Source organism: Labrus bergylta, chromosome 8, assembly GCF_963930695.1.
Source record: "Labrus bergylta chromosome 8, fLabBer1.1, whole genome shotgun sequence".
NCBI lineage: Eukaryota > Metazoa > Chordata > Actinopteri > Labriformes > Labridae > Labrus > Labrus bergylta.
In genome coordinates this window covers 12,586,102-12,601,441 of record NC_089202.1, presented here as the reverse complement: position 1 = coordinate 12,601,441, position 15,340 = coordinate 12,586,102, and the positions used below count along the sequence as shown (strand labels likewise).

The window sequence follows — 15,340 nt, the reverse complement described above, 5'->3', positions numbered from 1 at the left end:
TCCTTTTTATTCATTCCTAATCCCAATGTGTGAAAAATGAAAGCCTTCAGGCTGCGTCTTGGCTGAAGAAAGATTACGGTCTTATTCCCAAAATCACACAAAACTTTCCCATAACCCCTTTGCAGATCTCACTCACATACTCTCAACTACGGCACACTCACTCAAACTTTTGCAAGTACAAACATGTTCTCACATGCAGCCACAACAGCCCAGAGTCCTACCTGGACACACGGCAGATCCCTTTTTGAGGGAACGACAGAGCGACCATATTATGCATCTGATTTCATTCTCTTTCATCATGCAGAGTACTGTAAACCATGCAGCCATGCAATGCCAATGTGATTACATGAGGCGTATTATTCCTGCAGCTCTTCAGTAGTGACAAGCACAGTAGCATTAGTGTGTTCGACCAGAGGGGGAAAGCAAGAGAGAGCAGGACAAGATCCCTGGCAGACCGACTGGAAGCTCAGCCATGGGGGTACAACTGTATTTTTCACAGAGGTCTGCCAGAGGCTGGTTGGTGTGATTGATAAAAAACAGCAACAGAAATCATCCACATGTGCCACAGTTGTTTATTAAGGCACTCATTTAGTCGGTAGCGACACGGCCCTTTGCCTCCGGCCTCACATGCCCTCAGCAACAGGCCGAGTCACAAACACATGATCAGTTGTCTTCCTTCATGCTGCAGAATGAACTAGCGAGGGGAGCAGCATCAAGAGGAGACTGAGAGAGTACCTGATAACTATCCACATCTTCTTCCACCTCTCTCTGGCAGGAGAGAACACACTTAGTCAAATGAGGGGAACAAGAAAAGAGGACCCTGACCAGACCAGATCACAGCAGCTTTACAGTACCTCCATATGTGTCTGATTTTGAGGAAGTACATGTATTTAATAAAACAATAACAAGCCCAGGGAGTTGCCCTTTTAAGAATTTGGGATGTGTCACTGTCAACTAAAGAATGGATTCCGTGACTACTTAGAGTTGATCAAATCATTGCCTCCTTTCTCAATTAGGTCAAATCAGCGCATGAACAAACAAACGAGTGCTAATGAGTTTGGCATTCCTTGGTCTTCTTTAGAATCAGTGCCAGCTATCCAGATGAACCAATCATGGCACGAAATCGGGGCTGGACTAAACACACTTTGGCTGAATCAGCATAATATTGTTGGGCTTGAAACAAGTGTACTGTTCCTCAAACACTGTTCAGTTCCAAAGTAACATCAGCTCTGTACAAATCATAATCCTATTTTTGACAACACAATAATGTGAATATGCGCAAACATTAGTTTGGGTGTTTGACAGACCTGGTAGCTGTCGAGAGGTCTCTGTAGTTTGGTGGAGCGAGCAGACACACAGCCGATAGAGACGGACAGCATGGCCTCCACCAGCAGAGGCAGCGTGCCTGAGTTTTGGACCGGTTTCACACACACCTGCAGCCTCCTGGAGTGACCCTGCACAGACAAATCCCCATAATACAGCTCTTAAATTACCACAGGCATGAGGCTGATAATAATGACATAATTCCAAATGATCCTCTTAAATGTGAGTAGGACAGCCAGTCTGACCAGAAGGGAAACTGTGCTAATAGTTCTTTTCTCTGACCTGTCGGAGTTGGAAGACTCCACCCGTGTTGATGTCTTTTCCAGGATGCAGCTCCACAGACGAGTACTCCCCCTGCTCATTCAGCTCCTGGATGGAGGTCCATAGCTCGATCCTGCGAGACACCTCATTCCACCTTGAACACACAACAGCCATAGACAGTGAGGTGTGAAACGTCAGTGTGGGCGTGTGTGCCCACATGTGTAAAAGTTTGATCAGGAACTTGAGATAAATTTACCGGTCTCTAAGAGTCTGGGTCTTCGCCTCCAGTGCATCCAACTCCCAGAGTGAGCGTTTGTTTCCAGCACAGCGGTGACCCCACACCTCTATGGCCAACGCCCCATCTGATATAAACTCCAAGAACTCGTCCGTCACATGCACAACATAGTCCTGGAAAAAAGAAAGAATGGAATCGAGAGCTCACAGTAATAGCAGGGAATTAAAAAAAAGGATTACCACTTACATATAAGGCATTAAAAATCTAGCTTTTACCTTGCAGTGATCAAACTGGACAGTAAACTGGGCGTCTGGGCTTCGAGGGGAAGGTCTATCTGGGCTGACCATGGGAGGAGCCACAGTGGGCTCACCATGCTCCCAGAAGGTGTACTGACAGAAAACAAAGTTGGACAGGTTGAGCGGCAGACCTGTGGCCTCCCTGATCCGCACCTGCAGCAAAAAAGAGAGGATGGAGCTGAGTCCCTTAAGCCTTGATTTGCATCAGTTCGTTGTAGAGCAACATCTATCAAAATGTCTCTGTTGAAATCCAACAACAAGCGGTTTTGTACCCTGCAGGTTAGCCTCTTGGTCATGTGGACAATCTCGCCGTTGGTGTCCATCACCTCGTAGCAGCTGCTCTCACTGGAGTTCTCGGACGAGTCGTCTCCCCCACACAGGCGCTCTGGTACAGCTCCACTCACCCGCATCAGCTCAATGTGCAACCTGCCTGCTACCTGTGAGACCAGGGCAGGAACAGCTCACCTCTCACATTCCAGCAAAAATAATCTCTGATAGTCTACTGCCTCTACATGAGCATCTCAGAGTGGATTCATGTTTTAGGACTTACTAATTAGACTTTTTTGTGATGCATTTTAAGTTGTACATTATTCATTTGATTAAAGTTAAGTTTTGGTGCATCATCCTTTCATATTGATCGGATGTTTAAAAAAAAATCTGGAATGCTGTGTGAATAATTGATCTGTGCATTCATGTGTTTATGTTGGAGCAGCCGTACCTCTCCCTGTTGGCTGATGATGGGGACAGCATATTGCAGTTTGACATCATGGAAAAGGCACTCCAGAAAAATGTTGGCTACTCCGATGAGATTGTGATTCTCTTGCGCCTCGTAGAACGGGTCAGTAGAACAGTAATGACCGTTTGCCTTGTTATTCTGAGAGAAAAATAATTAAAAAACACTAATAAAGAATTGATCCAAAAAATATATTCTTAATTTTTATCCCATCAAAGTTTCTTACTGTCTCCTCTGCTCCTTCCCTCCAGTCCCTGTAGTGGTCTCTCATGTCCACTAGCTTGTTTTCCAGCTTCTCAATGGTCCACACCTGGGTCCCCTTCCCTTTCCTCCGCACCTGAATAGCCGGTTCACTCACTATTGCTCCACGCTATATGAAAGCAGGTTGACAGATTTAGTAAGTTGTTATATTTCAGTATCCGTCTCAGACTTGTAATTAAAGCTTCAAAGATAAAACAGGTCACAATAAAAAAGGTTACAGTTGAGGTAATCTATCCCTCAGTAAGGTGGTGTTGTGTTGGTGTGTTATCGTTAAGGGGTTTAGGGGTATGACCTTGCGGTTGGCGCTGAGGTTGGCTGCAGGGATTTGAAGGGTGACCTGATAGTCGGTCAGTTTGTTCATCTCTTCTGCCAAAAAGTTGGATTCTCGCACCAAGGTGTTGGCTTTCACAACCTGCTCCCTGAGCCGAGAAAGACTCTGACGGAAGAGCTCATCCCTGGTAGACACACAGACACAGACACACACAGACACACACAGACACACACACTTTTTTTTACTATTGTACACTACTTTTCACTGTAGACTAAAAAAAACGTATTAAATGGTCATTTTAAAGTAATTAAAAAGCCATCACTTTAACCAAAATACTTAAAGCTCCCGTGAGGCATTTATAGCAGGTGATGAAACATACTGATTTACTCCTGATGCCTCTGCATGGCCTACTAAAAGATAAAAGACCCTAATCGACACAACTATATCTATATTTATATCTATATTTTACTATTTCCACAGCATTGTGTGTGTGTGTGTGTGTCCACAAACCTGTCCTCCGTCCACAGCCGCAGTTTGCTGTGTGGTGTGTGTGTCGGGAAAGTAAGGCGCTCGCTGCTGCTGCGGTGGTGTAGTGATGTCTTCTCAGGCGACAGCTGTTGCCGTAGTGACTCCAGCTCTCGTTCATACATCATCCTCTGCTCCTCCAGAGCCGTCCGTTTCTCCTCCAGGTACTGCTTCTCCAGCACCTGGACCACATTCTGCATAGGGTCTACACACACACACACACAGACACACACACACACAAACAAGAGTGTACGTTTTACTTTCAGGAGCATCCTTTGACTGGACCAAGTTTTCTCATTAAGTGAAGAGAGTGCAAAACAAAGCCAAAAAAACGTAGTGGTTATAAGAGTTGAAAAATATGTTTTTTTTAAATGTTATTGGTAGCCTGGCTGGATAGACTAAATAAAAAACATTTTCTATTCAAGAGGAATTATTTTTCTTTGTTTGTAATGTTGTGCTGCTGTTGGAAATGTATCAAATATAAAGATAAATATAAAGATAATGTTTATTGATCCCCAATGGGGGAATTTTTTTCATTACAACAGCTCAAGAAAACAGAAAACAGGAATATAATTATAAACAAAAACAAGAAGTTAAAAATCAAACATATGTACATCAGTTAAATAAAGGGAGAAAAAATACAATAATAGAATAATACCAGGTATGTACACTTCCACTTGTGGAAAGAGTTATTATTATTAAAAACACACACAGTGTGTAGCATTGTTGATGTGAGTCATGTGAGGTGAGGTGGTGATGCTGTTCAAGAGTCTGTATAAAATATAAGTGCGTACATACATTTTTGAGTAAATATTTGTATGGCTAAAAGAAATAAGACAATTTTATTCATTTATTTTGACACTTAATTTTAAGCTAAACTAATTTACAAATATTTGATGACTGCATGTTGCCATATGTATAGTTGATCTCATCTTAAGTCATCTTTATTCATTGAATAGCTAAAGGTTTTTTTCTTCCTTCTTTTAAATTGAGGCTTTTTTATGACTTAATTGTAGAGACAGGACAGTGGATAGAGTCAGATATCGGGAAGAGAGAGAGAGTGGGGAAGAGCATGTAGAAAAACAGCCACAAGTCAGATTCAAACCCGGGCCGCCTGCTTGGTGGAGTACATGTGGCGCGACCACTAACCACTAGGCTACTGGTGCCACTGCTATGATATATTTGACATGAAAAGCTAACTTTCCCCTTATTTTTAGATGATTGGGAACAAATTTGTCTGTAATCAATACTTAATATCATTATGATTTGGCTCAAACTGTTCTTCACACTTCTTGTAGTTATTAGTTATTATTAGTTAGTTATTTAGTTTTGCAAGCTCCACTCACATTGCCTCTGACAATAAAACAAATTGGATTTATCAAGTGAGAAATAAGGCAGCTGATTGTTACAGGTATCACTACAATGGTCCTTTTTTACATTCAAAATAACAACATTTTGCTTCACAGCAACTGCATTTCTAATAATACCATTGTTTCCCAGAGTCTTCATCATGACCTCCATCTGGGCAAACTCGTAGCTGTAGTCCTGTTCAGAGGAGGCCTCGCTGGCTGTTTCAACATCTGCCTCGATGAAGCTCTCTCTAGGAGATGCTCTCTCCAGCTCCTTTAAACGGTCCCGCCGCTTTCGATTAGGTAGATTAATCCTACAAGGTGAACACAGTTTTCTGTACAGTGACTCCATTTCATGGTTGTTCACAAATTCAAGGCAACACTGAAACACGTCTTATACCTGAAGAAGTGGTTGTTTCCCCATAAGATTCTATCTCCATGCCACAAGTGCGACAAGGAATCAATCATTGTGCCGTTCACACAGGTTCTGCAGAGAAAAAACAAGTCTTTTAAAGAAGTCTGATTTAAAAAAAAAAACAGCTAATCTATTTGCAGAGGGATTGAGACAGGGCTCTGATATCAAAGCAGAGGGTTCAGATCATAGATTCCTGTGCAGTGAGGTCATGTGAAACACTGAGGTCCAGTCATCCATTAAGGAGAGAGACAGCAGAGAGATACAAAGAGGCAGACACAGAGCATGATGGAGGTAAATTTAAAGAAGCTCACCTGGCATTCCCTATGGGCATGAGGGTGACGTCGCCGTCTGGGCAGAGCTCCAGGATGCAGTGCTCCGGCTGGATACCGATCCCAAACAGCTGGATGTCCTGAGACGTGTCCTCGCCCACACGCGTGTGCTCCTACACACAGGTGGAGGACAGGTCAAGGAAACTATAACTGCAGATCTAAATATATGACATCTCACTTCATGTTTGAACTTTAAGGTCAAAGCATTAAGACTTACAAACTCAAAAAGATTGTTGTAAAAAAAAAAAAAAAAAAAAAAAAACCACACTCATGAAAACCAAAGGCCTGAGTGAAATAACGTGCAGATGGGCGTTGTTAAACAAACATCCCAGCTCCTAGAGGATGTCCGACCCTGCAGTGATCTAACCCACTTCACTCATTCCACACTGACATGCCAGGCTGGACTGCAGATCCAGACAAAGGCCTGTTGTTCAGCAGACTGTGCAGGCCGCTTTCTCACACCGCTTTCTGCCTCTGCCCTTACAGGTCCAGATATTGTGTGGTATGTTTCGATTCAGTGCTTTGCAAAGTTATGACCTGCTTTTACTGAGCTCCTCTGTGCTCTCACACAGTGGATGGTTAATATCATGGCATGTAATGTACATCCTTCCATTAAATTAAGAATATGATGACTCGGGGTGCTGGTTTAGCTCAGTTGGGAATGCTGGCTTCTTCATGTATACAGGCTACTGTCGTTATCACACTGGTTGCAGGTTTGGACTCCTCCAGATCTGGAATTCTGACACTGCTCGGTGCATGTCATCCCCCACCCTCTCACCCTATATTTCTTGTCTGTCTATATCTGTTCTATCAATCAAAAGCCAAAAAGAAAATGTAAAAAGAAGAATATAGGGACCCATTTTTTTCTTGCAAACATCTAAAAATGTAGCCAAAAGAAGCCAGACCTGCCATCCAGGCTGCATGCTTGCTGTCATTGTTTATCCACATTGTTTGAAGTCTATTTTTAGATGACCTCTTATTGTGTTTAACCTCTGCTTAATGTCACATTACGGTATTTTAGGATTGTATTTACTGCATTGTTCATGGTCTACTTTGCATGACTTCTCTTTTTGACCCTGATCGTCTGCTTCATGTTTTGCTTCTGCCTGTTCCTATTTACATATATTGTTCGTGTATTTCATGGCTAATAATTTCACATCTGGGGAAGGGACACGAGTTGAAAAGCTGCTTTTAGGAAAACATTTACAGAGATCAGTGACCCATGTGTATTTTCCCAAAAAAGAAAACATTTCAAATGTATTTAGTAGAACTAGTACACAAATAGGTTGAATATGCAAGTTAACGTTGGGGTAAAATCACGTTAAGAATCCCTGGAATAAGAATAATGTAATCTAAAAAATCAAACAGTGTGGAAAATAAATATATATATATTTTCTATGCTTGAGGATGGAAATCTTGTGAGTAATCGCATTGTAAAATCTGTATTACCTTCAGGTAGTAGACCAGCAGTTCATTGAGGGCAGGGTCAGCGTTCAGGTTGACCAGGAAACACTTGTCTTCCCCCACTTTAATCCCTGATGTTTCCAGAGAAATGCCCATACTCTCCAGCTGCTTCTGACGTTCCTGTAAACACAGACAAAAACAGTGTTACTGCTCCCTTTATATATGCAGAGTTTGAATTGATGTGTTGGAGTTTGTTTATGAGTGATTTGCATACAGTGGCGATCTCCTCTGTCTTTCTCAGCTTCTCCTCCCAGGTGACCGTCATCTCCTGAATGAGTTTCTCAGATTCATGCAGTTTCTCCTTCAGCTCAGGAGCCTTCATCAACTGATGGGACAACAGGGGGGAGGGGGGGGGGGGGGTGAGAACCCATCAGTAGAGTCTGCATCATCATGTGATGGATGACAAATCGGGCATGAATTCATTCATAATATCTCAGCGGTGAACACAATCCCTTCGCCTCACCTCGGCCTGAGAGAGCTGAACTTTGAGCTTCTCCACCTCCTCCCTGAGCTCTCTGATGATCCGAGCGTTGGGGTCTTCATTCACCACAGCGTGGTTGACAATTCTCTTGGCCCTGTCGGCATAACGGAGCGTGGACAGAGTCTCCTCGTAGTTATCGGCTGCAGGACTCACTGTGGCTATCATGGCTGTCTTGCTATTGCCGCCAAGGTTGTCCTAAAGACAGGAAAGAAAAAATGCTGGCTGTTAAATATGTCCTTTCATTCAACCTGCACCTCAGCACTGACAGAAAAAAAAAAATCACAAATCATTATAGGAACTAAATCCAGAAGGAAGCTAAATTCAAAGGAAGTTAAAGAGGGGAGTGTCATTTGTGGGTCAAACCTTCAGTAGCCAAGTGAGGACTGAGTCTCTGTACGGCACAAACTTGGCTTTCCCCTTTCCAGCAGACTGATCAGCGAGAGCAGAAATCACACAGCCTAATGTGGTGAGAGACCTACAAACGCACAAAAAAGCCATTGCAGCTTATCAGAGTTATACTGTTAAATCATGAAGTGGATTATTACTTTTTATTTACAAAAACCAATACCCACTTGTTAATATTGCTGCCTTCCTTGAGTCTCTCTCCAGCAGCTCCGGTCTTGGACACTCGCTCGCTTCCTGCCAGGTCGACCAGACTCAGTTTGCTCACTTTCTCCCCTGAATTCTACAAACGGTCACCCATGATAACACATTTAAAGGTAAGACACACATGTTGTCACAGATTTCACTCAGTTCTAGGAGGGATTGAAAGGTATAAAAAAAAAAGAAAAAAGAAGAGAATACCAACCCCAGATTTTAGATCATAAAGAGTTTGTGTGACAATGATACTGAAGACGCCGTGCGATCGACTGCTCTCCTCGTTCATGTTGGTGGCTGCAACTGTGCGAGATTTGTTGCCCTCCGACATTAACACCTCGATGTCCTTAAAAAAAAAAAAAAAAGGACAGAGCGAGAATATTAAGGTGGTAGGATGCATTGGAGAAGTTTGAAGAAGACACCAGTTGAAACACATTTAGCTAAAACTGGTTTGTGCTTCACTATGATAACTGTTTTATCAGACTCTGTTTACTTATGGGCTGTGTGCCAGCTGAGTTAGCCTGGTAACAGATATAAGTAAGCAAAGGTTGTGGACAATCCACTGGACTAATATCAGAACAAAGCCAGGAGGAACAGGGTGGAGATGTTTAAACTTAATTAAGGAAGGCCCTGCCAAAGCTTGGCACATAAACACAAAACCTCATGACTACATTCCCACATCAGGGAAAATGCGTCATTGGAGTTTCTGCACTTAGATGATTTGATACTTAACAGTTATTCCAGATATAAAATGGGAGTGTAATAACTGTGGATTTGATGAGAAGGGATGTCTGTATCTGGTGTCTGATCAGTGATACAGGGTAGATTTAGATTCATTTCAGGTCGCTGTATGGTGGAAGACAAACCTCAAAGCTGGTCACAGCCAGCTGAGACAGACCATCCACATATGGACCCAACACTTTGTGTTCCCGAACTTTCAGGGACTGTCGGCTCCTTAAAAAAAAAAAAAAAGAAAGCGACAGAGTTAGTATCAGAAAGAAAAAAAAATAAGGTTGGAATAATTACCAGCTCAAAATGAGGGACATGTGTGCAAAAAAAAGAGAATTAAATATTAGGCAATGTTTACAATGTACGTTTTATGTTTCCCTTTTTTTTTAATGCCTCCTTTAGTACTCACTAATGGAAGTTCATCAAATTCTCTCTGTGGAGAGGCTAAAAGCTCTCCTCTAACCTCGAGTGCTTGATCAGAATGACTGTTAACTTAAATACATCTGTTAGGGTTTTGACAAGTTCTTTTTTTTCCTTTTCTGAGAGAGATTAAATCAAATTGATTTCTGGGTGAGAAACACTTTAACAGCTAAAATATATCTGGCGACGTGTCAGGTGTTTCTTCATATACTTGTTATGACACTGCGTGTGGAAATGAATGGAATCGATTTTCTGCAGCGTTGAAATGATTAACTCTGCATTCACATTCAGCACCGCTGTCATAAAATGTTTACGGGAATTTGAACTTAAGCCAAGTTGTCACTTGGCATGAAAAAAAAGGAATTCCCCTAAAAACCTATGGAATTAATTAAAGGACTAGTCTGGGTGTTCTTTTGCTGTCAACAAACATTTTTACTCAGACTAAGTGTCACTCCATCTCACATTTCACAACCTTTAGTTTAATCCTACACAGGATGACTCTGTAAGAATATTTACAAATGCTTTATTAGCTCCTATATTTGTCTATCTATTTTTAAAACAGAGTTTTCAACAAGCAACCTAACCAAAGGAGCAAATAATCTTTTTCTACTCTCAGCTGCTTATTTGGACAAAGTCACCACAATACACACCGACAGAGGTCTATGGGACAGAGAAACAAGCTAGATCAGGCTTTGAACACACACACAATAATCATAAGTGGGCTACTTATGGATGGCGTTTATGATGTTGGTGGAATTGACACAAAAAAATACTGCTAAGTTTAAGAAACGGTCCAGTGTCTACAAGAATCTCTGTTGGATCAAGAGAACTGAGTGTATGCAGCTGTTTCAATAAAAGATGGTCACCTAACCCAAGTGAAGCGTATACCCTTTTCGAACATGCACTGCCAAAAGTTTCTAAAAAGTTTCTGGACAGCCTGCAAGGATGGCGGCAAGTGTCTCAGTTTAATGGCGGACAATGCAACAGAGTCCAGCTATTTTCCCTCCATATCAGTGCTTCCTTCACTACAGTACTCACATTCTCAGTAGTAACCGAAGAGTAGAAGAGAGTGCACGAAGATTGCAAAGGAAGCATGATTTTTAAATCATCCTCCCGTCCTGCTGCGCTCACACATTGGCTCAACCTGACCTCTTGTGGAAAGGGGTCTGGCAGGAGACAAGTGGTGAACATTTCTGCTGTTTGCTTCCGCACATGCAGCTTATCCCAAACATTTTTGCAAGTGTGCATATAGGAGAGAGAGACTTAAGATTCATCAGATCCCTCTCCAAGCCTAACCACTGAGTGAGGTTGGCAGATGCATGCAATCAACCACACAAAAGAGCAAAAAGAGGATGCTTCCACTAGAAAGACAAACCTACAGTATAGTGTGACAGAGAACCCATTACACTTGACACTAAATAGTTTGTCTATTCCTAAGAAGAGACAAGGAGGACAAGTGCGTGTCAGGCTTGTTTTAGAAGCAACAGGAAGTTGAAATAAAAATGAGTCTGGCTGCATCTCAGACATCTGCAGCACACAGAGATCTCCTCTGTAGTCCCTCTGTGGGGCTGCTCTGATCCCTCTTCTGCTAACAGATGTCCCTCAAACACACACTCTTTCACAGCTGACTCCCCTGCAGTCTGTCTGCCAACCCACATCAGACCACGATGGCGAAGAATGCAGCAGTGTCAGAGCTTGATGCTGGCTGCTGTTCCGCAGGAAATGACCGGGTTCAGCTTCCTACTCGCAGCATTCTGTGGCAGTCCCACATTCAGTGCAACTAGACACAACAGAGCTATAAACAGAACGGCAAACTAACACAATGTTGACATCAGACTCACCCTTTTGGATCCAGCAGGTCGCGGACTTTCTCGTTGTAGATCTCCATGAAGGACACTTCCACCTTGAAAGTGTGGCTCTCGTTCTCCTCCCTGTGGACCCTCTCAAACAGAGAGCAGCAGAGTCGAGGGATCAGACCCGGCTGCTCCCCGTTCCCCATCATGGAAAAGGACTTGCCTGAACCTTGATGAACATTACAGAGTCACACATGAATTTTCCCCTTTAAGAGAGACAGGACTAAAACTTTCTGACTTACTATTTTACCAAAATTCAAATTCAAAAAAAATATTTAAAAAGGTCTACAGCCACATTGGCAGCTCTGTATGCACAAGACTTCTGTGTGGAAGGGGTTGTTGAAGCTAAATGCTGACCTTAGCATCATAAAATCACAATGACAATTATAATGTTGATGTTAAGCATTAAAAAAATGTAGCATGCTAAACAGGTCAACAGGAATATCAGTACTGGACAGATGACCTGGTGATAGTGCTTAATAAGCAGCTTAGGGATAAACAAAGTTGTGCTAAATCCTCTAAGGAGAACCACTATCAGTATGTGAATGCAGTTATTGTAAAAAAAGTGTTGCCAATCCCTGGCCCAAGTCACACAAAACATGTATTAATTTTCTAATAATTGCTAAACCAATCCTGTGCCTCTCTCAATCCAATGATGTCAAATATACATCTTGAAGCACGCAGGAAACTTTGGTTCTGATATGTTAATATACCGGAGGGTCACAAAAATACTCTTGTTGTTTCTCTGTAAACTTTTCCATAGGTGTGTCCCTTTACAAAGGGTTCTCAGCCAGGACGGGAAGTGGGAGTAATGAGCTAACATGAATCAGAACGAGGAAGGAAACAAATTAAGTGATTCACCAGAGCGATCGGAAATACAAGTCTTCCTGTTCTTCAAACTTTCTAAGGACACATCTTGAGATAGCTTAACCTGCAAAATCTACTTTAGCACAAAATTCAAAATAGTTTAAATTACTGACTGGTGAAATGGTCAAAGCTAAAATGAAATAAAAAGGCTTCATGTAAATTTCATTTCATTTTCATTACCTGTTTGTCCATAGGCAAATATGCAGGCATTATATCCCTGGAATGCATTTTCAAGTATTCCCTCTCCAAGGCACTTGAACACCACCTCTTGACCTTTCAGACAAAGAATCGGTTACCATGGTGATTATGGTAAACAGGAGAAACATTCAGTTATGTAAGAGCTAGTAGTTGTCTGGTTTGCATCCCTAAGTAACGGCATAAAATGAATGCCGAAAAATAGATTCATCAACAAGGGCTGCAACACATAAAAAAGAAGATTTGTGAAAGGTGACGGATTCATGTCTCGTCGGGTGGAATATGTGGGGCCGTGTAGAAAAATCTCTCGTGTTGCTCACTGTCGTGCTCCTGCTGAAAAGCACAGCTGTTTAATGTGCTAAATAAAGACTTGGCTCGGGCCCTTGAGGCAGCCCTTCACTGCACAGATTGCCTCGGCCATCCAGCACAAAGCAGATGGAATTATTACATTTCCATTACAAAATGAGGCTGATATGAAGAGGAAAATATCCACAATGATTATGTTAATTTGCAGGTAATAACCGTCCCTTTACGTTGTTAAAAGAAACTACAGGAGTAGCCTTCTCTGAGCAGCATTCATTAGAGAAATGAATAGAAGGGGAGGATGAATGGGTGCAGGAGAAATTGAATTTACACTGTGGGTGGGTGGGTGGGTACACTGGTAGATCATTATTTTTTGAACACTTTCATAGAAAAACAAGCATCCAATGTTTTGTACGAAACCCCATAATGAGTTTGTTTTTTTTTTGAGACAGAATTAAACCAACTACCTTGATTGCATAATTGAATGTGTTCACTCAAAATGCAAAACTGCCATGTACGCCCACACCGTTTGCTTTGCTTTGCATCATGCAAAAACAGTTTTCCATCAGGCGGGGAGTTTCCCTGCTGCACACAGCTCAGCAAGTCTTTAAATGGGATATTACTTGAGTTCTTTGGTGGTGATAAACGGATCAGTTTCAGTGTTAAGCATGACTCACCAGCATATTTGGGAACATTGGACTCATCCATAGACCAGAAACAGTGGTCAAAAGCAAACACCTGCAGAGGAGACAGCACAGGGAGTGAAAACACACACCTGTCGGAGCATGCACAGCACAACACAACCTGATCTCCCTTACTGTAACTCTTACTTCTTCTGTGGTACACAAACAGGCTTACGGTGGCATACTGTTGCATGCCATTCTGCAGTAAATCAGCTGGACTGAGCTTAAGTGAGTGAGGAAGATGAAGTAAAACCGAGTATTGTTTGGAAGTAATGCTCGTTAAGACCGCGCCATGACTGTCTGCACAAATCGGCTGTTAGCTGCGATGTGTTTTGTCATAGTGACTGGAGTTAAATGAATTCATAAATCAGGGTCAGCGCTCCCCAGAAGGAATTCCAGCACCCGGTGACCCTTGTCTCCAAGGAAACGGGGCTGTAGCTGTTCCCCCTGGTGGTGGTGCAGGCTGGCTCCAAGCCCAAAGCACTGGGTCTCGCAACACAGACTTCAGCAGCAGAGACCCCCTTATGTCCCCAAGCACCTGCAGGAGCTTTGTGTGGTTAACACACAGACAGGATGCTCTCCGGGAAGGTGCAGTAACCTCTTTAACCCATAAAACACGGACTCTTAACTGACAGAACAGCTCATTTTCTTGTATTTTCAGTGAACAAATGTGCAATGCTATGGGTTTTCCCCTAGAGATGTTCTTATACCAATTATTCATTCCTTGAAAAAATGCCAAAACTTCTTTATTCTTTGATATTAGTTTGATTGCATGTTAGTGTTGGAAAAACACAAATTGCTGAAATTTTGCTAACTCTGAAAAAAAATAAACGACAACAGTGTGTTGCTAGCACAGTGTTATGTTTGTCAGAGTGTTTGTTAAGGCGTTAGATTGGTGCATTGATTGGGATACTTGCCAGTATTCGATTCAGGATTTGAGGCAGTCTCAGAGGTCAGTATCAATACTGGTACCAGTAATGGAAAAACGCTAATCTCCCCCTTCACACCACAAATTTCTAATAAGTATTTTGTATTGTAATGTCATGCTTTCCTGCTTAGATATAGACGCATGGTTTTATCCGAGCTCAGCCACTATTGTCTTAAAGATTTCTTCCAAGATGTGGAAAGAATTGCTGCAGTAGCGTCATCCTGCAGTGCAAGCACAACCCTGCAGCATGTCGCTACTCGAGGCAACCATTGCTGTGCTGCAGCTGCCAGAGCACTTTCCCTTCCAGAAATACACCAAATAATTGAAGTCTCTTCTAATCATAATAAGGGCTATTGGACAGGGAAACCACTGGTTGCACAGTCAGCATGAGAAGCCTTGAGATCACTGAATGCTTTGAAAGCAAGACCTCCTCTTGTGACTTCACACAAGTGAGTGGGTGCCATTCAGAGGAACAAAAGTGCCATCATTCTCAATTAGGACTGGCTTTGGCAAGTAGGGCTTGAATCTCTTCTGGTCTGTCCTTGTTCAGCCTGAGGGTGTGACTGTGCAGCAAATTGTTCCTGATTGGACAATTACTATTAATCAGCAGTACCAATAATGATGAAGTGAAGAAGCATAGAGTCTATGTTTTATGATGTTTTGAGGATGACAACTGGTCAAAGGTGATTGGACTGCATTCACAGTACACCCTTTAAAAGAGCTTTTTCTTAGCAGACAGGCACGTGCTTGTCTAGCTGACGGGTATTACAGGGTAACTCAGGTTCACAGACCCCAGAGACCACGCACACAAGCGCTGTCCGG

At 42.4% G+C, this 15,340-nt stretch overlaps 1 protein-coding gene across 6 annotated transcripts in view; it reads right to left on the bottom strand.

The window, feature by feature from the left end:
- kif13a (kinesin family member 13A) overlaps positions 1-15,340 on the bottom strand; it is a 38,885-nt gene that overhangs the window by 9,067 nt on the left and 14,478 nt on the right. For 4 of the 6 annotated variants that reach the window (XM_020637102.3, XM_065957950.1, XM_020637105.3 and 1 more), the window contains exons 4-26: positions 13,585-13,645; positions 12,590-12,682; positions 11,531-11,711; positions 9,407-9,494; positions 8,752-8,886; positions 8,516-8,628; positions 8,307-8,418; positions 7,926-8,138; positions 7,677-7,787; positions 7,448-7,582; positions 5,981-6,111; positions 5,655-5,741; positions 5,393-5,568; positions 3,891-4,110; positions 3,402-3,564; positions 3,075-3,218; positions 2,834-2,989; positions 2,388-2,552; positions 2,095-2,268; positions 1,841-1,992; positions 1,606-1,738; positions 1,308-1,454; positions 736-768 (exon numbers count right to left, since the gene is read on the bottom strand). In XM_020637102.3, coding sequence (XP_020492758.1) covers positions 736-768; positions 1,308-1,454; positions 1,606-1,738; positions 1,841-1,992; positions 2,095-2,268; positions 2,388-2,552; positions 2,834-2,989; positions 3,075-3,218; positions 3,402-3,564; positions 3,891-4,110; positions 5,393-5,568; positions 5,655-5,741; positions 5,981-6,111; positions 7,448-7,582; positions 7,677-7,787; positions 7,926-8,138; positions 8,307-8,418; positions 8,516-8,628; positions 8,752-8,886; positions 9,407-9,494; positions 11,531-11,711; positions 12,590-12,682; positions 13,585-13,645 — 3,123 coding nt within the window. The remainder of the gene's footprint in view (positions 1-735; positions 769-1,307; positions 1,455-1,605; positions 1,739-1,840; positions 1,993-2,094; positions 2,269-2,387; positions 2,553-2,833; positions 2,990-3,074; positions 3,219-3,401; positions 3,565-3,890; positions 4,111-5,392; positions 5,569-5,654; positions 5,742-5,980; positions 6,112-7,447; positions 7,583-7,676; positions 7,788-7,925; positions 8,139-8,306; positions 8,419-8,515; positions 8,629-8,751; positions 8,887-9,406; positions 9,495-11,530; positions 11,712-12,589; positions 12,683-13,584; positions 13,646-15,340) is intronic. The other 2 variants (XM_020637104.3, XM_020637108.3) reach the window with 1 other exon arrangement.